The sequence below is a fragment of the Atta colombica genome, unplaced genomic scaffold (assembly GCF_001594045.1).
Source record: "Atta colombica isolate Treedump-2 unplaced genomic scaffold, Acol1.0 scaffold55, whole genome shotgun sequence".
NCBI lineage: Eukaryota > Metazoa > Arthropoda > Insecta > Hymenoptera > Formicidae > Atta > Atta colombica.
Genome location: NW_017259545.1, coordinates 2206825 through 2234581, shown reverse-complemented (window position 1 = coordinate 2234581; position 27757 = coordinate 2206825). Strand labels below are relative to the sequence as shown.

The window sequence follows — 27757 nt, the reverse complement described above, 5'->3', positions numbered from 1 at the left end:
GAGAGAGAGAGAGAGAGAGAGAGAGAGAGAGAGAGAGAGAGAGAGAGAGAGATCTTCTAGATTGGAATTTATTTCCGTGTTAACATTTTCGCAATCTTTTACTTTTGATAGTTCGTTTTAAAATACTTTAGACTCCAAAATAGACTCGAAATAAGATTAACTTTAATCTTGATTTAATTTATTGCTTATCTTTTTCCAATTCTAAAAATTAAAAAAAGATAAACAGGAAGTCGAATTGAGATTATCAAATTAAACTATATTGATAGAACCAGACTTTAATCTTAAGTTATGTTAAATTCGAAAATTATACTGACACTCTGAAAATAAAACAATCGTCATCTTTTATTTGAATTCCATTTATCGCAACAACGTAAATTCTTTTAAATGATTCTGCGTAAGGAATTACACGTGTGCGACGAATCGACGACGAAATTGTTCAACAATAAGACGCAACACTCGAAATATACCGTGTTTACATTATCTAGCCAAGTTGAATGACTTTTTTCTTTTTAAATTAATTTTAGCTATATATAAATCGCTCGACAACGAAAGCAAGTAAATTAATTTTTCGTCAATATAACCGTGCAACTGGCATAGATCAATTGTCCGAAGGTTATCGATCACACTAATTAAATATAATTCTTCTGGTTAGATTTACGATGCAAGTAAATTGGTTACGGATTGTTTCATAGTCATTCTTAATATTTCTTACGTTCTTCATTAATTTTATTTTTATTGATATGAATTTCTTCATCCGCATGGCATAAATTAATCCTGTTAACGTCATCAAAAAAATGAAGATGATTTGTTGATGAATCCGAAAGATATTCGAATAAATTGTAGTAAATCACAATTTTTTACTTAAGCAATTTTGAGACATTAATTTAACTTCCTTTAATTTATTCGCACAGCAATAATTATGTCTTAAAATTCTTTCCAGATTTATAGTCAATTCGTCATTTTTTATTAAATATCTATGCATCCTGTTTGCGTCCTGTTTTCGATATTGGACGTAGCTACTTAATCATTATCATATGCTTGCAATAAGATTTGTTGATTATGTACGTACATATTAATAAAAATTTTGCACAATATTCGCGTATCTGAATTATGTTCCGAGATTTCAAGGTTCCCGGCTTTGTTCTTCGTTTCACATCAGATCGCACATGTTCTCCCATGTCTTCTTGAGTTCATAAGTTGAAGATGGGAAAGACAGCATCTGTCTTCGCGATGACATAAGTAGATAACGTAGACCTACGCCTATGATTATGAAGCAAGCATCGCATCTGAAATTATACGTTTTGGTACTTATGATTAAGCCTCTCATTCGGAATTAGGTAATTAAAAGCAAGACGTGCGTCGTGTCGGATAAAATTTTGCGTAAGAGCGGTACATTCGGCGCATGCGTGAGCAATGCTATATTTAAGAATCCCCGTCTCGGCTGAAAGATCACGACGAGGCACGTGGTCCAATTATACGCTGGCCGCATGTAAACTTGTGCACCGTGCAGGCTGACTCATTTAAATGCATGCGGGATGTCTGTTGATGATTACAGCGTGGCTGACGCGATTGTTAATCGGCTTTCGGAATCGAAGATCGACAAGTTGACCCAGTTGTACCCAGTATCTTTAGAAGGACGGCGTTACATTTTATATAAACAGCTTTCGCGAATAAATTTCATTAATCCAAGAATTAAATTTTATTTTAATGAAAGCTAAATATTTAAAATAGATAATTTTACATTGAAAGTTATTTTTTAATTATATGTTTTTAGCAGAGAAAATCTGAGACTGCATTTGTTAAATGATTTTGAACATTATGAATGAATTTTGAACATTACATTCATCAATGTAGAAACAAATATTATATAAACATAAACGGTAAAACACAAGATTAGACATTGTATTTTCTGCAAGTGGCAAAATGTTTACTTTCAGCGTGTTCTTCAAGAACAAAGGCCGCTGCGGACGTTCCGCACAGAGTTCAACATATATGAAAGCACTACTAGCGAGGAGCGTTATACATCCACAACCACACACTACACCCAGTCGCAGTGAGTATGATTTGTGCTAAAAGTTAAAAATATGGCCTATTCGTACTCACAGTAGAAAAGTGCCTCATCTGCTACATAGAATTCCTATTTACAATAGGAGCTTATTCTCCAATTATTTTAGATCGATAGTTAGGATTTAATCTTTCTTACGGGTTTGTAGTACGTTTCGATATAACATTCACGTTTCTCAATGGCTCTTGCCGCAGATATACCTCCGAGAGACATGAGTCCACCGAAACGACTTTCTCGAGCGAGACTTCGAAGAGAAGTTACAATGCGGAGCAGGCCGTGTATCGTCCTAATGACGAGATCACCAGTCTGGGTGCGGTTCAACCCGACGGCGTCGGTGATATCCTGCTCAAACGTTCGCACGAGAGCGGTACGACGAACTATGACAGACAACAGCAGCACGAGTTTTCATCCGTTGTGGACGGGTTTAGTAGCGAGCTTAGAGGGGTCGACGATAGGGGTAATATTATCGAATCGGTTCACGTGATGGACATTAAGTGTATCATAGATCAGAGCACCGGCAAGGTCCTTAGCGTGCGCGAGGCGATTCGGCTCAAGATCCTCGATGTTAGGAACCTTAGGATAGTGACATCGAGCGATGGCAGAACGAACATGTCGATCCAGGAGGCCGTGCGTGACGGTATCATCAACGCGGAGATGGCCGATTGGCTGTTAACTCCAAATGGTCGGGTGTCTATGCTCGCGGCAATGAGTGAGGAGTTCAACGACGAACGGGCCGACATCGCGGATCGAGTTAAGGTAACGACAGCATGTCGTGACGATGGTGACGGAAGTAATGCCGCCACCATGGGATTTAGCGTTGTCGATGCGATGAAAAAGGGCTTGTTGGACCCGGCCACGGGAGAGGTCATCGCCGAGAATGGCGAACGGATTTCGATTGAGGAGGCATACTCACGCGGCTATCTTACTAAGGTAGACGTGACTGTTAGGGTAACTCGTAGTGCCATCGCACTCTCCGACGCAATATCGCAGAGTCTTGTGGATGATCGGACCGGCCGCATCGTCGATAGGATTACCGGCGAGTCTTATCCATTGGACGAAGCCGTCGACAAAAACATTATTGATGCGAATGTGAAAGAGATTGTAGATACGAGGAGCGACAGCAAGATGACGGTGGCTGAAGCTATGAAACACGGTATATTGAATGCCAAAAGTGGTAGATACATGCACGGCTTGTCGATGGAGAAGCTGCCGTTTAAGGAAGCTCGTCGTCGACAATTAATTGTCAAGCCGATGACGCTCAAAGACTGTTGTGATCTAGAAATTATCGACGACAAAGGTAAAATCGTCAGTCCAGCACATCGTGATAAATTAACGATATTGGAGGCCATATCACGCGGAGTCTTAGACTCGGAGAACATCAAGTCCATAGTAGATACTCGAACCGGTGAAATGATTACGCTAGCCGATGCCTTAACCAGCGGTATAATTAAAGTCGACGGCACATATCGCGACATGTTGAAGGATGAAAAGTTCCCTATTCCTCAAGCCAACGAGAAAGGTCTGATCACTTCGGTGACTCAGAAAAGTATTTTCGACATCGATGGCTTCAAAGATCCAGTTTCCGGCGAATACATTAGTTTGAATGCAGCATTATTGAAAGGTTTGATCAGCTCAAAGTCCGGTGGTACTTTCACGATTGATCTGAAAACTGGAAAGACCGTTTCATTAAGCGAAGCAGAAGAACAAGGTTATATTAGGCCGGAAGTATTGGAGATGCTAAGTCGCGGCATCGGCATTACCGAGAACGGACGCGAGACAAGCGTTCTCGAGGCTGTGCTGCTTGGATTGTTAGATTCTAAGTCTGGTCAATTGTTGGATCCGCGTAGCAAGAGAATAGTGCCTTTAGAGGAGGCGATCAAGCGAGGACTCATTACTCCCGACGGTGCCGCACTGCTTACCAGTTTATTGAATATCGCAGTCACCACGCAAACTGTAACGAAAACCATCAGAAGATACGTGACGACTTTGCAAACGGGTGAAACTGTTACAAGAGATTTCAAAATCAGTTATGAAGAAGCGTTAAGCAGCGGTTTGATCGATGAAAGTAAAAATGAATTTAGGGATCCTGATTCGGGAGTGACGATGACCATCAAAGACGCCTTTGAGCAAAGTTTGCTTGGTGATGACGTTCACCAACATTCGCAAGAACATATTTCGGATTCATCATTACATACAACTTTTGAAAGTACTCTGACAACAAATATCGGTGAAGTATCCAAAAGTAGAAGAAGTGAATCACCACCTAGAGCAATTGGCACGATTACCACTATTATTACCAAAGAAATTGCTCCGCGAGCATCGTCTACACCGATGAAAGAGTCATCCTCAGTTATGATGACGATCGCACCATTAATGACAACTGATTCTGTTTCTTTCGCGCGAGATTCAACTAAAGATATCTCATCATCGACAAAAGTTAGCGACTCGACCAAATGGTCAACTTCCGAAATAACATCGAAAAAGAGTTCGTTTGATCAAACTCATGTAGTAAGTCATGATCTCAAATCACCTTTGCGTGATGAAAAACAAGATATGGAAATAATCACATCAGAAATAATTACACCAACTACGAATCGCACGTCAGAGATTACGAAATTCATAGAAAACGAACGTGTTTTCACGAATAAACAGGTGTTCGAACTACCCACGGATGGTTGGACACTCGCCGAAGCTATCGATAGGAAACTACTTGATTCTGTTACAGGTCTTTTCATAATTCCAGGCACTGACAGATTGGTTTCTTTTGAAGAGTGTATTAACTTGCAGATCATCAATCCAAGTTCTGGTTTTGTTATTGATCCCTCCAACGGAAGAAAGGTGTCGTTGGTGCGAAGCTTAGAAAAGAATATTTTGGATTCTACAGGTCACTATTGTTATCCACAAAAAATCTCGATGAGAGAAGCAATTGCGAATGGATTGATCATATTGGAAGGCGAATCGAGCATAGATAGCGATAGCACTAATCAGAGGCTTCTTCAGATCACAAAGGTTTCAGGCGAGCCCGATAAAGTGGAGTTGACGCGTGTTGGCGATCCTTCTCAGCAAATGGAAATAAAAGTTAGCGACGAAATGTCTATGCCGGATCCGGTGCAGGTAACTCAGGGAGTGATTTATGATCCAGGAACGGCCTTAGTAATCTCCACAAAAACTGGAAAATCTGCGAATCTCTTAGCCGCAGTTTCCGAAGGAACGATACCGTCCACTGCTGTAATCATCAAAGATCCAACGACAGGTAAAGACATTGGTATAGCGGAAGCTGTTAACCGTGGTATTCTGAATACTAATACATGCGAATATAAAATTGATGATGGCAGAAAGATATCACTGATCGATGCGGCAAAGTTTGGAGTGGTGGCTGTTCTCGGTGCTCCCCTTGCGGCTACCGCAGCCGCCATAGAAGCGGTACAGAGAACGATGGTCAAAGATCCAGTAACTGGTAAGAAGGTGCCAAGAGAAGTCGCCATTGAACGTGGCATCATTCCGATGGATGATAACTCAACTTCACCAATTATTGAATCTGCAAGTGGTACGCCTGATGAAAATGAAAAAGTTGTTGTGAAACATGTATATGACGATGAACCTGGAAAAGTTTGCATATCGAAAGAGGACGTTAAGAATACAACTTTGATTGATTTGTCGAAATCCGCCAATGACGTTACGGATGGCGAGAGTTTAGGCACGAAGACCAGAGCGCGAGTCACGATTGAGCCGAGATATCAAGTTACGATTGGTAAAGCGAAAACACTCTCACAAAGTCCGGAACAAGAAGCGAAACCTATCGTTTTGCAGAAGATGCGAAAGAGGATAGTAAATGTCAAGGAAGCGTTGCAAAGTGGTTTCATCGACATGGAAACAGCAGATACCTTCGCGAAGAAAATGTGTAATGAGAAAGGAGATCCGATCACTCTTTCTGAAGCAATCCGTGATAACCGAATAGACGCCAATCAAGGTCAGATCAGGGATCCACAAAGAGGCGATGTGCTTAGTATCAAGCAGGCTATCGATCGTGGAATCCTTGATCCGGAGAGCGCGCATATATTAGTACCTTTGGTGAAAAGCTTGTCCGTGCCCAGCTTGTATACGCAAGGTTTGCTAGATCCTGTAGAAGGTAAAATCGTTCATCCAGAAACAGGCGCACATCTCACTCTCAATGAGGCTATAGTATGTGAGATAGTGGATCCTCTATCTAACTTGATGTTCACTGTTGATGGCCGTACGGAAACGTTGCAATCCGCCATTGCGAATGATACTGTCGATGCAGAGAGATTGTTGGTCAAAACGCAAGGTGGTAGTGTAGATCTGGTGAATGCGATAGAGAACAAAGTCCTTGAATTAAAGGGACCGACTAAATCTTTCAACATACCACCGGCGGGAATGACGTTCCCCGTTGCATTAAAACGTGGATTGATAGACATCAGCAAGAAAGAAATACGTCATCCTATTACCGGAGAGCACTTACCACTGGAGGATGCTATAAAAAGAGATTTTATCATGGCATTACCATATCCAGTGACTCCTAACAGTATCGAAATAACGAAGGCTTTAGAATCAGGATTGATTGATAGGGACAAGGCTATATTCTTCCATCCTACTACGGGAACTCCGATTCCAATTGCCGAAGCTGTCGAGTCTGGTCTACTCATCATCAAATCGCCTCATGATGAAAATACAGCTGCCATTACTGAAACAGTTACATCATATCATACTATTACAACTAAGACTGTTGAACTTTTGTCAGGTTATGCGCTGAAGAATCCAACGGAAGTACAAGATATTAATACCGGTAATATCATTACTATTGAAGAAGCACGACAAAGAGGTATCATTAAGGATGTATCTGAAACTAAACAGGAATTTACGACGAAAGATATCAAGATGTCCTTTAATCACGCAGTGGAAAAAGGATTCGTAGATATGGAAAAGGGAATTTATACTGATCCTTGCACCGGTACCATAATGCCTATTGCTAAAGCCGTTGAAGAAGGAATCCTCGATACTTCATCTAGCAAGAATGAATCTGTAACACCCAAAAAATATTCCAATAACAGTTTGACTGTGTTAGAAGCGGTCGAGCAAATTTACGATGAAAAAACTGAGATGTTTAAAGATCCTGAGACGAACGAATCTTACAATTTGACAGAAGCAATGAAAGTGGGACTAATCGAACCTGATTCCGTACTTTATAATGTGAAAACTAAAGAATCTATCACTACCAAAGAAGCACTCGAGAAAGGTTTGCTCGATCCTGCCACTGGAAAAATGAAGATTGCGCGAGATCAAAAGGATCATTCAATTAGCATAGCGGAAGCTACGAAAATGGGTCTCTTGGCAGTTGTAGCCGCACCAGTCTTGGCTGGAAAAGCAGTTGTTGATGCAATTTCAAGTCGAAAATCTAAAGAGTCAAAACCGAGTGCATCCGTGACGAAATTATCTGTATCAAAGGAGAAAGAATCAAGTCCACCTGCAAAAATTATTTCAAGCCAAATTCAAATTACCCAGAAATCTCATGTTGATTCTCCAAGTGAAGATAAAACGTCGAGCTTGATGGAAACGCAGAAACCATTTTCAGATGCAAGAATAGTAGAAGAGATCCGAACTACAGAGATAAAAATGGAAGACGATAGCCAATTGAGAAGAATCACGGACGAAGAAATGCCAAGACCCATTTCGATAATCATTACGAGAGAATTAACGCCTCAGGTTCTTGCAGAACTTGGAGTATTTGATCTTGTAAGAGAAAAATTCTTGGATCCGGAAACGGGTACTATTACTTCTTTCAATGATTTAGTATTGAACCTGAAAGTCTTCGATCCAGACCGAGTACTCGTTAAAGATTTATCATCCAAGACGGATTTGTACGTGAAACTACGCGAGGCAATCAGCCGACCTCTCGTAGACAGAAATGTCGCTTACATGGTCGATCCAAAGACTGGTAAAAAGATACCTTTCTTTGAGGCAGTAAGTTTGGGATGGATCAAGCAGGAACCGGAAGACGAAACAGATACAGAACAGTTTGCAGAATCGCAGGCTTTAGATTTGCAAGAAGCTATCGATATTGGCGTATGCAATCCCATCACGGGAACAATTCAAGATCCAAAAACGGGACAAGTGTTATCTATGAACGAAGCTATTGATGCAGGACTTATCGATGTTGATGTGCTTGGCGTGAGAAATCCAATTACTGACGAAATCGTGCCGTTTTCTGAAGCATTGGAGACCGGCATCATAGATCTTCGCAAGGATGTTGTCATTAATACAGAAACAAGAACGGAAATCAATATTACAACGGCGTTTTTACGAGGTCTAATTGTACCTATTTCTCGCAAACCGATCTCGTTAGAAGCTATTATTAGGCAAGGTCATTACGATACCGAGACAGGAAAAATACAAGATCCTCTGACTAAACAATTGATCGACGTTGAGGAGGGTGTTCGTAGAAGTGTTGTTGATGCTTTTATTACCGAGGTTGAGGATACAAAAGCTGGTTCATCCGTCTCGTTGGATGATGCGCTGACTATGAACTTGTTGATTCCTAGTACAGGTCACTTGCGCGATACGAAAGCGGGAGAGCTTTTACCCTTGGACGTAGCGCTTCATAAACGTTTGATTATCACAACACCATTCGTGCCTTCGCTGATTGACGCTATTGTTCAGCAATACTATTCACCGAAAACCGGCCTTGTTCTGAATCCAATGACAGGTGAAGATATAACATTGAAGGAGGCATTAGCTATTGGTTATGTTAATGGCTCTACTATAGTAGTAAAAGACGATAGAAAAGATAATGTTATTCCTCTCAATGAAGCAGAGGAAAATAAGCTAATAGATTTAGTAAAAGGAACATTGACTTATCCGCATTCTATGACATTGGACATCGCCTTTGAAAAAGGATACATTTTAAGTACCGTGAAACCATGGACGCTACAGGAAGCTTTAGCTCTTCAAATTTATGATCCAAAATTAGGCACTTTTAATATTGATGGTAATAAGTGTACTTTGGAGGAGGCGATGGAGAAAGGCTTTATTAGTAAAGACAGTCCATCGATTAAAGATCCGAGAAACAACGATATTATATCTTTGGGCGATGCTATCAAACATGGTTTTATTAACGCAAAGACCAGTATGGCAGTAGATCCATGTACCAGTGCACCTCTTTCGTTAACTGACGCCTTAGATCGCGGCTTTATAGTACCAGCGAAACGTAAAATATCTCTACCGGATGCTGTCTTCAAAGGTTTATACGATCCCAAGACCGGACAATTCACAATACCTGATACGCAAGAGAAGCTTCCTACTGATCGCGCGATTAAAATGGGCGTGATAGATGCAACTACCGCGATCGTACGAGATCCCAACGGAATCGATGTAATGACATTCAATAAGGCTATTAAGACTTCCATAGTTGATCCCAAATCCGGAACAGTTAGTCATGCCAGAGGACCACCTATAGATTTCCAGGAAGCGCTGGAACGTGGTTTGCTCCTCGAAACAAGAAGACCTATGAGCTTCAGCGAGGCAATTTCAAAGGGCATCCTCGATGAGAAGACCAATAAATTTTTAGATCCGCAGACGGGAATTTACCTAACAATATTGGAAGCTATTCAAAAGAATCTAATAGACGCTGACTCGGTTACCGTCAAGGATATGAGGTCCAGCATCTGGAAAACAATGACACTAATGGAAGCTATACAATCTGATTACATGGACGGCACTACTGGCTATCTCAAAGATCCCAACAAGGGTAACAGGAACGTATCTCTGAGGGACGCCTTTGAATCTGGCCTCATCGTTGACAATAGAGCAGCCGTATCTTTACAACGTGCCATCCATCAAGGATTGTACGATGATAACACAGGCAAGATCACCGATCCCAGTACAGGTAGAGCCGTAACGTTGCATGAAGCGATGAGAAAGTGTATAATTAGCCCCACGTTACCGTGTTATTGGGATAAGCGTGGCGAACGTTTATTATCGTTGGCGGAAACATGTCGTGCTGGCGTAATTGATAGGCGCACCGGCATGTTCAAAGAACCCGGCACCAGCGGTTCAGTTTCATTATCGGTCGCGTTACAACTCGGTCTTATTGTCGATATAGAGAGCATGGGATTTGGCCTATATGAGGCGATATTAATGAATATGTACGATGTTTCGTCAGGCAAATTTATACATCCAACCAGCAACCGCAAGCTGACGTTAGCTGAGTCATGCCAAATAGATCTAATAAATTCCTTGACATCGATTATCAAGTGCACCAGGTCTAATAAATACATCCCACTGGCCGAAGCAATCTTCTCGGGCATCATCGATGACATTCGTGGCATGTATGTCATCCGCGAGCTTGATAAAGTGATTAATCTCCAAGAAGCAGCGAAGAAAGGCTTTATCGTCACATCAAAGACGCCCCTTTCGATTGAGGAGACAATCAAGTATCACCTTTACCGTAGCGATAGTGGTAAATTTGCTAATCCCGTTATTAACGAATATCATGATTTGCTTCAAGCGATTAACTGCGGTCTCATAGATCCTGATACTACCGCCTTAAAGGATGCGACGACCGGACAAATCAAGTCGCTATTAATGGGCATTGAAGACGGAACAGTCGATGTGTCTCGAGGAAGAATATTGGATCCTAAGACGACACGCGCTTTTAATATTGATGTAGCTTTAGAAAGAGGTCTATTGGTCACAATCGATAAACCTTTAGCGCAACAAATAGCACATAGATCACCCTTAGAAGCTTTTAAAGCCGGCGATAAAAATGTCAAAGAATGCACTTTAGAAGAAGCGATTAACTATCAACTAATTGATCCGAATACATCAATTATAAGAGATCCTAGAACCGGTCGATTTGTGACGACGGCAAGAGCGATTGCGGACAATGTCGTAGATCCCTCCATCAAAGGCACGATTGAATTAAATGGCGGAAGCAAAAGGGAACCGCGTTTCGTGCGTTTCGGTGATGTCACCGTATTCGTTAGGGAACCTTTCACTTTTGAGGAGGCAGTGGAGAAAGAGTATCTATCGCTAGAATCGGGCAAATTCACGGATCCGATCTCGAACGAACAATTGACTCTAAAAGAGGCGGTCGGTCTCGGTATCGTAGACTCGGACTCGGCATTGATTAAAGACTCGCAGAAGAAGAAGCTGGTAAAATTGCCAGAGGCGTTCCGCAAGGGCATGATGGACGCTGAGAAGGGCAATGTGCTGGACACTGCTACGTCCAAGTTATACAGCTTACCCAAGGCTCTGGAAGCCGGCCTGTTGATCACTCCAAGGAATGGTGTTTCGTTCATCGAAGCGCTACAGTTCAATCTTTACAATCCTACCACGGGCAGCTTTTATGACCCCTTCGTTGTCACTTCCGTGTTAGATCGTAGACGTCTCACGCTGGCGGATGCAATCGAGTCGGGCCTAATCGATCCGTCCACCACCGTGATCAAAGATCCGTTCACGGGTAATATCGCGAGTCTATTAGAAGCAATGAGTAGCAGGAAGGTAGATTCTATAGGAGGCAGATTAGTTGAGGACATTGATGGCAACAGTATCGACTTCATGAAGGCCTTGGAGCGGGGTTATATACTCGCCGCCGAAGCTAGGGTAAGTAGGACCAACCAGAATGATGCCTTTTATATATCCCTGCAATTCCTGCACCAATTGATTCTTCTTTGTCCTCCGTTCGTTTTATTTTTTTTTTTCTTGTTTGGGTTTCCTTTTTTCTCACCCAAGTTTACGTTTGCTATTGTTTTCACTCACGATTCTCTTAACAGCTTCTTCGAGAGTTGGATGTGATTATCATTACGCTCGTCACACGAATCGACATTACGTTTTTATTGTTGTGCGATTCTTTCTCTGTCACATCTTGCCTTGCCTGACGTAAAGTTTTATATCATTATCATTCGCGAAGAGAGTCGCTTGCTGGTATGATGGTCCCGCATGGGGACCTCTAAGACTTCGTTTTTCATTCGCATGACATTTTTATTACATATCGATCGAAAATTGAGAAGAATAATACGCGTAATGTGCATGAGCATAAATTAAAATTATTCTCACTCTGATCTTATCTCTTTCTCCCTCTACTTCATAGAGGAATCATCCCCGTGCTTCCTTTTATCGGAATGCTCACATCAAACGGTTTATCTCAGATTTTCCTCATCATGTAATACACCATACTTATCTTCGTGCTTACCTTTTTTCATTACCTTAATATGGGCTCAGTAAAGGTCGGCCATCATCACGAACGATACTAATTGGACACTACGTACGTTTCCTCGAGCTCATCGTTTACAATCAGCGATCTACAAATCATCGGATAGTATCGAACATCGTATCATAAACAATCTTCTCCACCACGCAGAATATCATTAATCCTAAGCCAAGTTTTGTCGCATCAACAACGCTAATCCTTTTTAATCAATTAAGTAATATTAATCTATAATTTTATTGTTAATCTTTAATTTTATCATTAAGCTAATAATTTTAACTCACTTATCTTATTTTTTGCAATAAAATTTTCATTGTTTTATGTGCAGCGCAATTCGAAAGTTTATATAATTTATTTTGAAAACTTTTATGAAAATATTTTTCGATCGTCTGATCCAATCGTGAGATGCTAATGACTTCTTTTAATTGGAAAAAAATATATTATTCGTTGAAAATACTAATGCGTACGGCATGCATGTATGAAATAAAAAATTGGCATTTTTCATTCAAAATAACGCTTATCCAAAGAGAAGAAGGATTTAATTGAAAGGACATGCATTATCATGTTGCTCTTTACCTTTCATCATCCTTCATAAGTATTGATTTAATCGGATGTTAAACGATTGTGGCAAATAAATTAAAGGCATTAGTGAATAAAAAATAAAATTGATAATAGTCAATTATCTTTGTAATATATAAAAGAAATAATAGAATTGCATTAAGAAATATAAGACAATTATGATTGATTAATATTTGTTCTCCTATATTTTTAACGTAATGTTAAGTAATGTGAAACGCTTGACGGTAATCAAGACCAACATAATTGTAAGCACCGCATTAGCACTTCCTAATATATTATTCTACGATCTATTAAAAGATTTTTTTATAATAAATAATGTAAACAATAAGTTCTTGGATTCTTTTCAGTTGATTTTATTTTACTGATCTTCAAAAAATTTGTACAATTAACACATTATGATGGAATTAACAAATGTATATTTTGACTTAATTTTATCAAACTTGTTAATATACGTTTAATCCAACTAGTTTTTAATACCTATCTATTCAGAGTTATAATTATTATATATTTAAATGTTTTCCTTTTTTTCAGGTATGATTATGTTTACTTATCACGAACCTATGTTTTCGCTAGCATGAGTTAGCGAAAATTTCTCCACATTGTACATTACTGTATCATACGCATTATTATATGCAGTACATCATCACATGATCGTTACTTCGTCATTGTGCGTTTTAATTTATTTGCTTATTGGAACGTGTTTTATTACGCAATTACGTTCTCTTCATACTGTTATCGTTTATGCTTTAAACTGCATATCAAAAATCCGATACGAGAGATATGCAGTTCTTGCAGATAAATTAAAGCTACCATTTAATACTGTATTTTACCTGTACGTTAAAAGTGTGCCTGTGTTTGCATGCGTGAGATATGTCGTAAGCTTACCTACATTTCTTTAATCTTTAATTAATACGACGCTTATATCGTTATTGGTAAGATAACGGTATTTTTATGATTTACTTTAATTATTTTTTTTTCTAGCACATTAAATGTAGCGAAATAAATAAACTGCATTAGTAGATAGAAATGAATTGTTTTTTTCCAACTTCAGCAAGCGGTGGAGGAGAAGTACAAGCTCTGCGATGAGACACTATCTAAGCTTCTACAATGGATCTCCGAAGTTGAGAATAGACTGGCGAATCAAGATACCGTCAAAGAAGATGTAGAGGAGTTGAGAAAACAAATAATTATCATGAAAGTAAGCAATAGAACTCAAATAATTATATAATTTGAACTCATATAATTATAATTCGAACTCATATAATTATAATAGTAATCGAGCAATTGATTTATATAATATTAATGGAGCAATTGATTCATTTTATAGAATTAAATAATTACGTACGAAATGTGTTACTTGCAGGAAATAAAGGAGGATCTTGAATCGCATAATCGACCCGTATCATCCTGTCTAGATCAGATTCGACAAGTTGTCTTGACTGGCAGCAACGTGTTATCTAGTGACGAAGTATCCACATTAGAAAAGAATGGTCGATCTTTAAAAACTCGATTTGACAAAGCATTAGATCGTACTGACAAACTAGTGAAACGTCTTATTGGTGCGAGAGATGAACTGACAAAGTTCAAGTCAGTATCTTTCATGTAATTACAGTATAATTTAGTGTCTTTCGAATTTAATCGATTTGTTTTATATAGGAATGAGCTGATGACATTCTCGATTTGGTTGGACAAAGCCAGAAACGTGCTCGAGGATAAGGAGCGTTCCTTATCCGATTTGAACAAACTCAGTACTAGCACAGATACAACTCGCGATTTCATCAGTGATGTTATTGCTCATCAAGCAGATTTGAGATTTATTACAATGGCCGCACAGAAATTCGTTGATGAGAGTAAAGAGTATCTCCAAGTTCTTAACGACTTTAGGACCAGCTTACCGCAAAGATTGCCACATAAAGAACCCACAGCTAGCCAAGATTCACCGGTACGAGCCGAAGTATCCAATGCAACTGCTCGATACAAAGATCTATTATCTCGAGCGAATCTCCTGTCAGACAGATTGTCGGGAGTTGGCGGCAAACAGAGAGATTATCACGATTCTTTAGACAAAGCTAGAACGTGGTTGAGAGACGTTGAGCCGAAAGTTATTAGAGTTATTTCCGAATCTGTTGCCGCGGAACCGAAACAAGTAGAGGATCAATTGAGCAAAGCTAAAGCGTTGAACAACGAATTCCTTGCTAATGAACGTCTAATCGACAATGCTAAACATAGCGTTGAGGCGCTGTTACATTCTTTGGAAGGCCAACTAACGATCAACGAGGCTAGGGAGCTTGAGGAACCAGTGAGGGCAGTAGAAGATAAATACAAACAACTCAGTAATGCTCTGGCTGATAAATGTCAAGAACTTGACACAGCGTTAGTAAGAAGTCAAGGAGTGCAGGATGCATTGGACAGTCTGGTTGCATGGTTGAACAATGTTGAAAGTCAATTTAAGTAAGTATAGAAGATATACAATTATATCATTTCTGAATTAAACTTATCTTTATCTTAACTATATTTTAACAAATCGTATATTCTATAGATCGCTTCAGCGTCCAGCAAGTTTGCAGAAGGAACGCTTGGAGGAACAACAAAGAGAACAGCGATTACTTCAAGCAGACCTGGATAGTCATCGTTTGAGCGTAGAAACTATTACAGCGAATGCTCAGGATCTGCTCTTGAATTCGAGCAACGTTCGCATTGCTAAACGTATTGAAAGCAAGTTAAAGGATGTGCAAAGTAGATTTGAAAAATTGATGGATAAATCCTTGAGGCGCGGGGAATTTCTGGATGAAATCGCGCAAGCCCTGAACGAATTCCTCGGAGACGTGGCCAAGTTCGAGAATTGGTATGCGCATATGATGGAAGTTCTCGATTCGAGAGATCTGAACAAGCTTGATATGTCAGAGTATGAAGCTAAGATGGCTCAACTGATTGACATGCGCGAGGATCAGCGTGGAAACTTTGAAGATCTCATACGTAATGGGAAGAATCTGATTTCTAAGAAGGATATAACCGAAGCAGGCGCGATTAGAGATAAGATCAAAGCACTTGAGTCTCAGTGGAAGGAACTAAATAATCTGCTCGACGAGAAACAACGATTGTGCAAATCTAGAGCGGAGCAACACACAGCCTATGAGAAGTTACGGGATCAAATACTTGATTGGCTTACTCGTACAGAAAACAAGGTGCAAGAACTTGAGCCAGTCGCCGTAGATTTGGACAAATTGAAAATACAGCAAGAGGATTTGAAGCCTATACAAAAAGAATATCGCGATTACGGCAATACGGTTGATAAAATCAATGATCTCGGTATTGCTTATGACAGTTTGATGAAGGAACGCGGAGAAAGTCCAACGCGTCGACGTGGCAGTGCTAGTCCGACGAAGAGACCAGGTATTTGCTATTATTACATCTACGATTTTGCATAGATACTTTTCTATGGCATGACTTTATAATGCAAACTTTGCATGTTGATGTTTTGCAAATCAATTGTTACGAATTTAGTAACTTATCAATTACAATAACTAGCTCATATATCTTTCACATTGCATCTTTTTCAGCACATGATCATTGCTATTTTCATTACATTTGATCGTTTTTTTTCTGTCATTTTTTTTGTAGTACTGCGAATGTCACAAGACGGTCGCTCACCGTCACCCACTAAATCCTACGCAGTTCAAAGTCCGGTCTCCCCAGGTGGTAGCAGTGGATTCAGCAGCCGTCGTTCGAGCCAAGATGGTTTCCATCTCGAAGAATTATCGCCTGTTCAACAGCAACTTTCGGAAATTAATCACAGATACGGATTACTCGGTGTCAGATTGTCGGATCGCCAAACGGAGTTAGATAATATTAGGGAGGAATTGAAGAAACATTTGGACCATCTGAAAACACTTTCACAATTCTTGGATAAGGTAATAGTTATTTTTTAGAATAACGTTATATTTTTAATTGTAATGTATATTTGATATTTGAATACACATTGCAAAAAATATTATATAGCGAGTATAATACATAATTTTTTCACTAGATTCAACGGCAATTGCCTAAAGAAAGCATGCCTGCAACTAAAGATGATGCGGACAAAACGGTCAAACAAGTTAAGGTTCTCATTGAGGAGATGTACGAAAAGCAATCTCTGCTGGATAGTACTCGAACGCAAGTGCGTGATTTGGTCAGACGTAAGAAAGGAGCTGACGGTGTGGATAGATTGAACGACGAGATGGAAGACGTTGCTAGTCGGTGGAGATCAATTTCGGACAGATGCAAAGACCGAATTAAATTCCTGGAAGATATTAAAGATTTTTATGACACATATGATGGTCTTAACTCTTGGCTTGGCGCTAAAGAGCGTATGCTAGGCGCTTTAGGACCAATTTCGGCTGATCCTCGCATGGTCGCAAGTCAAGTGCAACAAGTACAGGTTTTGCGAGAGGAGTTTAGAACTCAGCAACCGCAATTGGAACATCTCGTACAAATCGGAGAAAGTATTCTCGTCACAATATCCATAGATTCGATAGATGGTCAGAAGATAAATGCGAAATTGCAGAATATTTTACAGAGATGGGCAGATCAAATGGGAAGACTAGACGAAAGAGCTCAGAGTTTAGGTGACGCTGTTGACACTAGTCGTGAATTCGATGCCAGCCTTAACCGGCTGCGAGACGCTCTACAAGGAATCTCAGATAATTTAGACGAGTTGAGTCTTGAGAAGGATCCCGAAGAACAGCTTCGTAAGATCGAGAATCTGGAAAGACAATTGGAAGGTCAGAGACCATTGTTAGCAGATGTGGAAATGGCCGGTGCACAGTTGTGTGAAGTTCTAAGTGATCCAGCATCGAGATCCGAGATTCAAGGAAAGCTCACCACAGTCGGCAAGATGTACAATAACTTGCAGAAGAAGCTGGATCATAGAAAAGCAGAAATCGAAGGTAATCTGCGAGATGGAAGACAATTCGAGGCCTCCTGTAGCAGAACTCTGGGATGGCTTGCGGACGAACTTGGAAATATGTCTGAAAAACTGCTAGTGTCTGCTGATAGAGAAATACTGCAACAGCAACTTGATCATCATGAGGTATGTATCATATTTAAAAAATTCTATGTTTAATTATGTTTCATATCTTCTTAATTTTATTTTATTGATAAAAACAAAACATAATTTTTAGCCTGTTTATCGTAATGTGATGGGTAAAGAGCATGAAGTCATAATGCTGTTGAACAAAGGACGCGACATACTTTCGCGATCTCAGAAAACTGAAAATCGTTCGCTTCAACGTGATTTGGATAAGATGCAATCACAGTGGGACCGTTTGAAGAAAGATACTGTCGAAAGGCACACTCGATTGCAGACCTGCGCGGAACATTGCAAGAAATACTATAAAGCTCAAGATGTGTTTCTTCCATGGCTTCGACAAGCCGAGGATAAATTGGATAGTTTGATTCCCACTTCCTTTAGACGCAAAGACATCGAGAAACAACTGAAAGAATTATCATCGTTTAGAAACGAAGTATGGAAACATTCTGGAGAATTCGAAAATAACAAGATGCTAGGCGAGACATTTGTCGGAGCTTGTGATATTGATAAGCAAAATGTAAAGAACGAGCTTAGTGCTATGAAAACTAGATGGGATAAATTAAATAATGGTATGTTTAAATTCGCTATGTAATTATATCCTAATTTATTACAGTTTAAACTTGCGTGTTGTATTATATAATATTATAATTATTATATAATATTATAATTTAATTTAATATTTATATATTTCTTGTAGACTTGCTATCTAGAACACAATCTTTGGAAGATACTGCACGTCACTTAATGGATTTCAATGAAAACTTACGCGATTTGCAACATGGTTTACAACGTTGTGAAGATAAGTTAGCTTCACACGATGCTCTTGGCGGAGCGGCTAAAGATCCGAAGTTGCTTGATAGAATAAAGGTAATTAGATTTATTATATTTTCACGCATAAAATAAAAACTGCAATTAATACAAAATATATATTAATTATGTAATTTTTAGAACTTGCGAGAGGAAACAACGAGCTTGAAGAAACCTTTGCAATGTGTAAGACAACAGGCTAATGATCTTGTGAACAAAGCTGGCGAGCAAGGCGTCGATGCGACACATTTACAAGATGAAATTGACAATGTTACTGATCGTATTAACGATCTGCAAGCGAAACTAGATGACAGATGCAACGAACTACAAAGTGCAGCGACAGCGGTCGCGCAATTTAATGATCAAGCAAAATTGATTAATCAACATCTGTCTGCTCTTGAAAAAGATCTAGATTCCATGAAAGCACCCGGTAGAGAAATCAAGATTGTAAGAGGACAATTAGAAGATATTGCCAAGATTGTTAGCAGAATTAACAAACTCTATGAAGAAATTGGCGATCTGGAGAATCGTGGCGAACGTTTGGTTGATTATGGCTTCGCTGCTGACGCTGTAGCCACAAGAGATCAGGTTGACGGATTTAAACGGCAAATTGGTAAACTGGATGAGCGAGCGCGTAACAGAGAAGATGAACTCACTTCTACTTTAAACAAATTACAAGAGTTCTATCAATTGCACGCAAATGTTATGGAGGGTATCAATGATGCAAATGAACAAGTCAGAAGATTTAAACCTGTGGGATCCGAAGTGGATTCTATTAAAGCTCAGCAAGAGGATTTCAGAATTCTCAAAATTAAAAGGATTGAACCACTAGCACACGCCGTTGAAGATTGTAACGCGCTCGGTCAAGGTCTCATACAAACTGCAGGACGAGATGTCAATACCAATAATATTGAAAAAGACGTCGATAAAATGAACGAAAGATGGAACGACTTAAAAGATAGAGTAAGCATTCGATTTAAATATTAAGGAATGTATATATTTATTCGATATATTTATGCGAAAATTAACAGCATACACTATTTTATTATTTAATTAATAATTTTTTTTTTTTTTAGCTGAACGAGCGCGATCGCAAATTGGATGTTGGATTATTGCAGTCGGGCAAGTTCCAAGAGGCTTTAGATGGCTTAGCGAAATGGTTGACCGATACAGAAGAGATGGTTTCGAATCAAAAGCCACCTTCTTCAGATTATAAAGTCGTGAAGGCGCAACTGCAAGAACAGAAATTCCTGAAGAAGATGTTAATGGACCGACAAAATTCTATGACGTCTCTCTACAATATGGGACGAGAAGTAGCCGCCGATGCGGACTCAAAGGAGCGTAAAGCCATTGAGAAACAATTGAATGATCTAGTGGGCAGATTTGATAATCTGACAGAAAGCGCTGCGGAGAGGATGGATGCTCTTGAGCAAGCAATGGCGGTAGCGAAGCGATTCCAAGATAAGTTAGTACCACTTACTATCTGGTTGGACAAGACAGAGAAGAAAGTCAGGGACATGGAATTGGTTCCTACCGACGAAGAGAAAATACAACAGCGTGTCAATGAACATGATATACTTCATGAGGATATTATATCGAAAACACCAGATTTTAGTGAACTCACGGAGATAGCTAGCCAACTTATGTCGTTGGTAGGCGAAGATGAGGCTACTACATTGGCTGATAAACTTCAGGATGCGGCAGATAGATACGCAGCTTTGGTTGAACGATCCGAAGCTCTCGGTAGCTTATTACAACGTTCGAGACAAGGCTTACGTCATTTGGTTCTCACGTATCAAGATTTACAAGCATGGATGGAGAACATGGAGATCCGATTGTCGAAGTATCGCATCTTGGCTGTACATACGGAGAAGCTTTTACAACAAATGGAAGATCTCGCGGATCTTACAGAAGAAGTATCCACGCGACAAACGGAAGTCGACAGTACCGTAGATTCCGGCCTAGAATTGATGAAACACATCTCAAGCGACGAAGCACTTCAACTGAAGGACAAGTTGGACTCTCTGCAACGACGATTTAATGATCTTGTCACGCGCGGCTCAGATCTTTTGAAACATGCCCAAGAGTCTTTACCATTGGTGCAACAATTCCATGATAATCACAATCGTCTGATGGATTGGATGCAAGGCGCGGAGGCTGCTTTGCAGTCCGCTGAACCTCGTGAGGAAGAGATTATCCGCCTCGAGATGGAGATATCGGAATATAGACCCGTCTTGGACAAAATCAACGCTGTAGGTCCACAGCTGTGTCAAATGTCGCCGGGAGAAGGTGCTGCGACAATCGAAGGTCTCGTAACTAGGGACAACAGACGATTCGATGCAATTGCCGAACAGATCCAAAGAAAAGCAGAAAGAATTCAATTGAGCAAACAGCGATCTTTGGAGGTGATTGGCGATATCGACGATCTGCTCGATTGGTTTAGAGAAGTGGACAATCAACTTCGAGAGGCTGAGCCGCCCAGCAGCGAGCCTGAAATTATTAGAGTACAATTGAAAGAACATAAAGCACTTAATGATGATATATCCAGTCAGAAAGGTAGAGTTCGTGATGTTATTTCGACTGCAAAGAAAGTAATACGCGAAAATACTCAGCATGAAGACACATCTACTATCAGAGATAAGATGGAAGATTTGCGCGAAACAATGGAAATTGTATCAGCTTTATCAACAGACAGATTGGGAGCTCTTGAGCAAGCTCTACCATTAGCAGAACATCTTCGCGATACTCACGCTGGCCTGGTCAGCTGGCTCGAGGAGGCTGAACAACAAGTCTCTATGTTACCTATGCCCGCCTTGCGGCCTGACTTGATAGCGGCGCAACAGGACAAAAATGAGCTTCTTATACAGAGCATAAACGAGCATAAACCTCTGGTGGAGAAGCTCAATAAGACCGGTGAAGCGCTCATTAAGTTGTGCAACGAAGAAGAAGGTATAAAAGTGCAAGATATCTTGGACAATGATAACGCTCGCTATGCGGCATTGAGAGCCGAGCTAAGAGGCCGGCAACAAGCGCTGGAGCAGGCATTGCAGGAATCCTCTCAGTTCTCTGATAAACTGGAAGGTATGCTGCGCGCATTGTCTTCTACTGCCGATCAAGTGAACGGTGCTGAACCTATCAGTGCTCATCCGGCTCGTTTACGCGACCAGATGGAAGAAAATGCCGCCTTAGCAGACGATCTTGCTCAGAGATCTGAGGCTTACGCGGCTGTTAAAAAAGCAGCGGACGATGTGATTAGCAAGGCCGGCAATAGGGCCGATCCGGCAGTGAAAGACATCAAACGCAAGCTGGATAAACTTAACAGATTATGGACCGACGTCCAAAAGGCTACGACCGATCGCGGTCACACTTTAGATGACACTCTAGCCGTCGCCGAAAAATTCTGGGCCGAGTTGAACGGAGTCATGGCCACTTTAAGAGAACTGCAAGATGCGCTGGCTGGACAGGCGCCACCGGCAGCTCAACCAGCTGCTATCCAGCAACAGCAAGTAGCGTTGCAAGAAATTCGACAAGAGATCGATCAGACCAAGCCAGATGTTGAGCAAGTCCGAACATCAGGACATGAATTGATGGGCTTGTGCGGCGAGCCGGATAAACCTGAAGTACGAAAACACATTGAAGATTTAGATCAGGCTTGGGACAACGTCACCGCTCTGTACGCCAGACGCGAGGAGAATTTGATCGACGCCATGGAGAAAGCGATGGAGTTCCACGAGACGCTGCAGAACCTATTGGAGTTCTTGCAAGAAGCCGAAGATAGATTTGCAGAGATGGGCCCACTTGGTAGTGATATTGACGAGGTGAAAAAGCAGATCAAGCAGCTGGCCAATTTCAAGGCCGAAGTGGATCCGCATATGGTGAAGGTCGAGGCGTTGAACAGGTGACGATTTAATTTTTAAGTTAAAAATTAAGTTAAGAATTTATATGTAAATGGCGTTACAAAGAGTTCAGTGCGCAGCATTGTCCCCTTTGTGCAACTCCCGTCCGATAATTATTTGCAATGAGTGACCTTCGAGAAAATGTAAAATCTAATCCCATCTCTTTTGTTTTTCTGTGCCGGTTCCCGAACATAGGAGTCTGACAAGGCAAGTTAATCTCTCTCTGTGTTGTCGCTGGTAGTTAGAGCATGGCTTCGTATTGTTCTGAACGTGTTTATTCCCCCTGTTTAGTTTAATAATCTTGCTGCCCCTTAACAATTTGCGTCATCACATTTAATCGGATCCTCCCTCTTTATGTTACCTCAAGGCAGATTACTCAGCCGCATGTAGCAGGTAAACCGAGTGATCAATCACGAGAATTCGTAGATGATAATATAATTTATATTTTTTTGATAGAAATAATATGGAAACGGCAGTGATTAATATCCAGTTGATATTAATTCCTCCGGTAGTTAAACTCATTGAAATTTTTATACCCGTCCTCCCTGTAGATGTGGTTCATTGTTGTGTGATTCGAGTATATTGCAACATATACGTTTCTATATAATATCAAGAAAAATAATGATGCATTTTTTAACATTATTATCGTTTTTTCATATCTAGACAAGCAGCTGAATTAACGGAAAGAACATCCTCCGAACAAGCAGCAGCTATCAAGGAACCGCTCGGTGCCGTGAATAAACGATGGGACGGATTACTGAGAGGTTTGGTGGAAAGGCAGCGATTACTGGAGAATGCGTTATTACGACTCGGTCAATTCCAGCACGCTTTGGATGAACTATTAGTATGGATCGAGAAAACAGATAAGACATTGGATAATCTCAGACCAGTGGCAGGTGATCCACAAGTGATCGAAGTCGAATTGGCCAAGCTGAAAGTCCTAGTAAATGATATACAAGCTCATCAGACGAGCGTCGACACTCTAAATGATGCTGGACGACAATTGATTGAGGATGGTAAAGGTACTGCAGAAGCGTCTACTACAGCCGATAAACTAGGCACTTTGAATCGTCGTTGGCGAGATCTACTGCAACGCGCCGCTGATCGCCAGCGAGAATTAGAAGATGCCTTACGAGAGGCACAATCCTTCACTGCTGAGATACAGGACTTGTTATCGTGGTTAGGCGACGTGGATAATATGATAGTAGCATCCAAACCAGTTGGTGGATTACCCGAGACTGCATCTGAACAGTTGGAACGTTTTATGGAGGTGTTTAACGAATTGGAACAAAATCGTCCGAAAGTTGAAACGGTACTGCAACAAGGACAGGAATATTTGAAGAAAGCGGATACGAGCAGTGCCGGTGGATTAAATCACAATCTGCGAACGTTGAAGCAAAAATGGGATAATGTGCTTTCGCGTGCCAGCGATAAGAAGATAAAGTTAGAAATTGCTCTGAAGGAGGCCACTGAGTTCCACGACGCGTTACAAGCTTTCGTCGATTGGTTGACAAATGCTGAAAAGATCCTGACGAATCTTCGACCGGTCTCGAGGGTCATGGAAACTATACTTCAACAAATCGAAGAACACAAAGCCTTCCAAAAGGATGTCGGTGTCCATCGCGAAACTATGCTAAATCTTGACAAAAAAGGAACTCATCTCAAATACTTCTCTCAAAAACAAGATGTGATTCTTATAAGAAACTTGCTCGTGAGTGTGCAACACAGATGGGAACGAGTAGTTTCCAAGTCAGCCGAGAGAACGAGGGCTTTAGATCACGGTTACAAGGAAGCTAGAGAATTCCACGACAGCTGGTCGAACCTGATGAACTGGTTGGATGACACCGAAAAGATTTTGGATGAAGTCGCTGCCGATGGACTTGGCGGCAATGATCCAGACAAGATTAAATCACGTCTTAACAGACACCGCGAGATACAAAAGGCACTGAGTGCTAAGCAGAGCACGTATGACAATACCATGAAGAACGGCAAAACGTTGAAGGACAAGGCGCCGAAATCCGATGAACCTGCCTTGAGAGAACTTCTAAATGAGTTGAAAAATAAGTGGACGACGGTCTGCGGTAAATGCGTGGATCGACAACGAAAATTGGAGGAAGCCTTATTATTCTCCGGACAATTCAAGGATGCGATTCAGGCGCTGTTGGAATGGTTGAGCAAGACCGAAAAATATTTGGCCAATCCTGGATCACTTTACGGTGACCTGGATACGGTAACCAATTTAGTGGAGCAACATAGGAACTTTGAAAGAGATCTGGAATTACGCGCCTCACAAATGGAATCCGTCATTAAAACTGGTCGCGAATTGGAATCTAAAGCCTCTATTGAAGATGCGTCAATGATCAGATCACAATTGTCTGAACTAAATAGTCTCTGGGATAGAGTAACCAGTCTCTCGACGAAGAAGTCCAGACTATTGGAAGAAGCTCTTAGAGAGGCTGAACGGCTTCATAAAGCCGTTCATATGCTACTGGAATGGTTGAGTGACGCGGAGATGAAGCTACGATTCGCTGGACCACTGCCGGAAGATGAGCAGGAGAGCAGGAATCAATTAATGGAGCATCAGAGATTCCTCCGCGAGTTACAAACTAAGGAAATTGAAAAAGACAACACATTAGAATTGGCACACATTATTCTTGGAAAAGCGCATCCTGACGGTGCCGCAGTTATCAAACACTGGATCACAATTATTCAGTCTAGATGGGAAGAAATGGCAACATGGGCCTACCAAAGAAATCAAAGACTGGAAAATCATATGCAGGGACTGCAGGTTTGTACTATACTAAATATCTTATATATAAGTCACATTTTTTTTATAGACGAAATGAATATTGTTGTTACGTGTGAATTTGCAGGATCTTGATAATCTTCTCGAAGAGTTATTAGCCTGGCTCGAAGGTTTGGAGAATACTTTGAATGCCTTAGAAGCGGAACCTTTGCCTGATGATAGAGCTACGCTCGAAATGCTTATCGCGGATCACAGAGAATTTATGGAGAACACCAGCCGAAGACAAAACGAGGTTGATCGCGTGTGCAAAGCCCGACAAATTAAGCCAATAAAAGATGCGAGGAAAATATCGAAAGTCAGATCACCAGCACCTACGTACGTATTTATCAATGCGAGAATTTATATAATATATTGATACAATTAAAATCCTTTCTGTTTTTGTGAAGAAATATGAATACCTACATAATGGATAATATGCACAGCATTGTGTATCATTATGCTTACTTCATGTTCAAATCGTTAAATGTTGTTTGCATTCTGTTTATATCCGTATTGCATTTGTATCTGTGTTAATTATTTTAACTTGTTTCTCACAAATTTTGCTATGTGCACATTGCAATTTTAGGAAAATTTTCAGATCATGTTTTAAAAGAATCTTTTACTTTGCTAGATGCTCGCAGTTATTGTCATCTTTTATATATTGAATTTTGTATATTGTGTGTATTTAACTGTCGCATGATATGTTGCTTTTGCAATGGAATTTCAGTAAGGATCTCTATCAGGATAACGAGCATGAGCAGCCTCAACCTCGTAAACAAAGGTGCGTTGTCCATCATAACATATGTAAATATTTTCCACTTATCCTAATCGTTATTATTTCGTAAGTACAGTGTTCTGTGTTTATGCTATTATGCATTTTCAGTAGAAATGTATGCGTTTTATTTTTGTATGATTTTTTATAATATTGAATACACAACATTCTCATCACACGATAATTCTTGTTCGCATAACAATTTCGCAATAATATCCAGCAACAGAAGCAAAAGTTTAGGTGTATTAACTCACTTTTCACTCGTGTGTGACTACTACATGCATAAACTTATTACTGTTCACAATGCACTGTGTTAAGAAAATCAGATACATTAGCTGTATGCAACCGTTCAACAGAAAATCAAGCTTTGCCATTATTGTAAAATTCTTTAATATGATCATGGTCTTAATTTCCCACTGGATTTAAAAGTATAAATCAACTATATTAAAGAATATTACAACAATGCAAAAGTGCTTCTTCTGCTGAAGGCAGCTAATACGTTCTTTTGCATTTTTTATTATACATTATGTTATTATAATGCAAACATATAGCTTTAAGATATGATTAACTCTTTTTCAACATGATGTGAAACTGACTTTTTTTAGATACTTATATCAAATATAATTTCCACATGTACGTAAGAATCGACACTTGATAAAAATTGCGTTAATTTTCTATACTTTTATAATCTAATACTCATAAACGAAAAACAATCTATAAACCAGAGTGCTGTATTGAGACGCGAAAAAAAGCGTTTTATAGGTGCCTTATTTAGTAGAGAATGTTTGAGTGATGTGACGCATGTTCCTGTTTAGCCGAGGCAGTCCAGGTCGTGACAGAACACCAGATCTTTCATTGCCACACATCGGTCCACGCTTCCCACCCAAAGGAAGGTTCGTTACATCTAGTTTTATTTCATTCTGCGCCATTCCACCATTTTCATCCGAATCATACAGGCATTGCTACATTTATCGTTATCAACTCATTAATATCTCGGTATTGGTTTTTTTTTTAATTTTTTGGCGGGATGACATGTAGTCGGGTTTTGATAAATTGTTACTGTTCGTTCAGAAAATTGTCTTGTACTGAAAGTGTGAAGTCTTAGATTTTCTGCAACATTTACATTTGAATTTGTTATTGAGTTGTTTATGCGGAGATTATACCTCATTGTTATACCTTTTTCTTGAAATTATCTCTGTGATTAATTACCTTAATAAGATAACATTTTTAATTCTTATGTATTATATATACATATATTTTTCATGTATAAATATATATATATATATTTTTTTTCTTCCTAAACAGCAAAGGAGCCGAACCGGAATTCCGCAGTCCGAGAGTCAAGCTTCTTTGGGATAAGTGGCGTCACGTTTGGATGCTAGCGTGGGAACGACAACGCCGTTTGCAGGATAAATATAATTATATTCAAGAGTTGGATCGCGTTGCTAACTTCAGCTGGGAAGATTGGCGCAAACGGGTAAGAATTTTTAAAAAAAGGCGCCAAGTATATTTGTTCTTCTAAGAAAAAATTGTTATATAACATAAACCCAAGTAGCAATA

The 27757-nt window shown here is 40.1% G+C and overlaps 1 protein-coding gene across 23 annotated transcripts in view; it reads left to right on the top strand.

Moving 5' to 3' along the window:
• Nucleotides 1–27757, top strand: part of LOC108691951 (microtubule-actin cross-linking factor 1) — a 103752-nt gene that overhangs the window by 62706 nt on the left and 13289 nt on the right. For 13 of the 23 annotated variants that reach the window (XM_018199921.1, XM_018199923.1, XM_018199925.1 and 10 more), the window contains 18 exons: nucleotides 1938–2053; nucleotides 2260–11683; nucleotides 13918–14064; nucleotides 14230–14453; nucleotides 14523–15317; nucleotides 15406–16259; nucleotides 16488–16777; nucleotides 16894–17937; nucleotides 18029–18506; nucleotides 18635–18804; nucleotides 18886–19707; nucleotides 19821–22642; nucleotides 22836–22847; nucleotides 23304–25428; nucleotides 25514–25761; nucleotides 26153–26206; nucleotides 27013–27090; nucleotides 27503–27674. In XM_018199921.1, the coding sequence (XP_018055410.1) occupies nucleotides 1938–2053; nucleotides 2260–11683; nucleotides 13918–14064; nucleotides 14230–14453; nucleotides 14523–15317; nucleotides 15406–16259; nucleotides 16488–16777; nucleotides 16894–17937; nucleotides 18029–18506; nucleotides 18635–18804; nucleotides 18886–19707; nucleotides 19821–22642; nucleotides 22836–22847; nucleotides 23304–25428; nucleotides 25514–25761; nucleotides 26153–26206; nucleotides 27013–27090; nucleotides 27503–27674 (19875 nt within the window). The remainder of the gene's footprint in view (nucleotides 1–1937; nucleotides 2054–2259; nucleotides 11684–13917; nucleotides 14065–14229; nucleotides 14454–14522; nucleotides 15318–15405; nucleotides 16260–16487; nucleotides 16778–16893; nucleotides 17938–18028; nucleotides 18507–18634; nucleotides 18805–18885; nucleotides 19708–19820; nucleotides 22643–22835; nucleotides 22848–23303; nucleotides 25429–25513; nucleotides 25762–26152; nucleotides 26207–27012; nucleotides 27091–27502; nucleotides 27675–27757) is intronic. The other 10 variants (XM_018199922.1, XM_018199943.1, XM_018199942.1 and 7 more) reach the window with 4 other exon arrangements.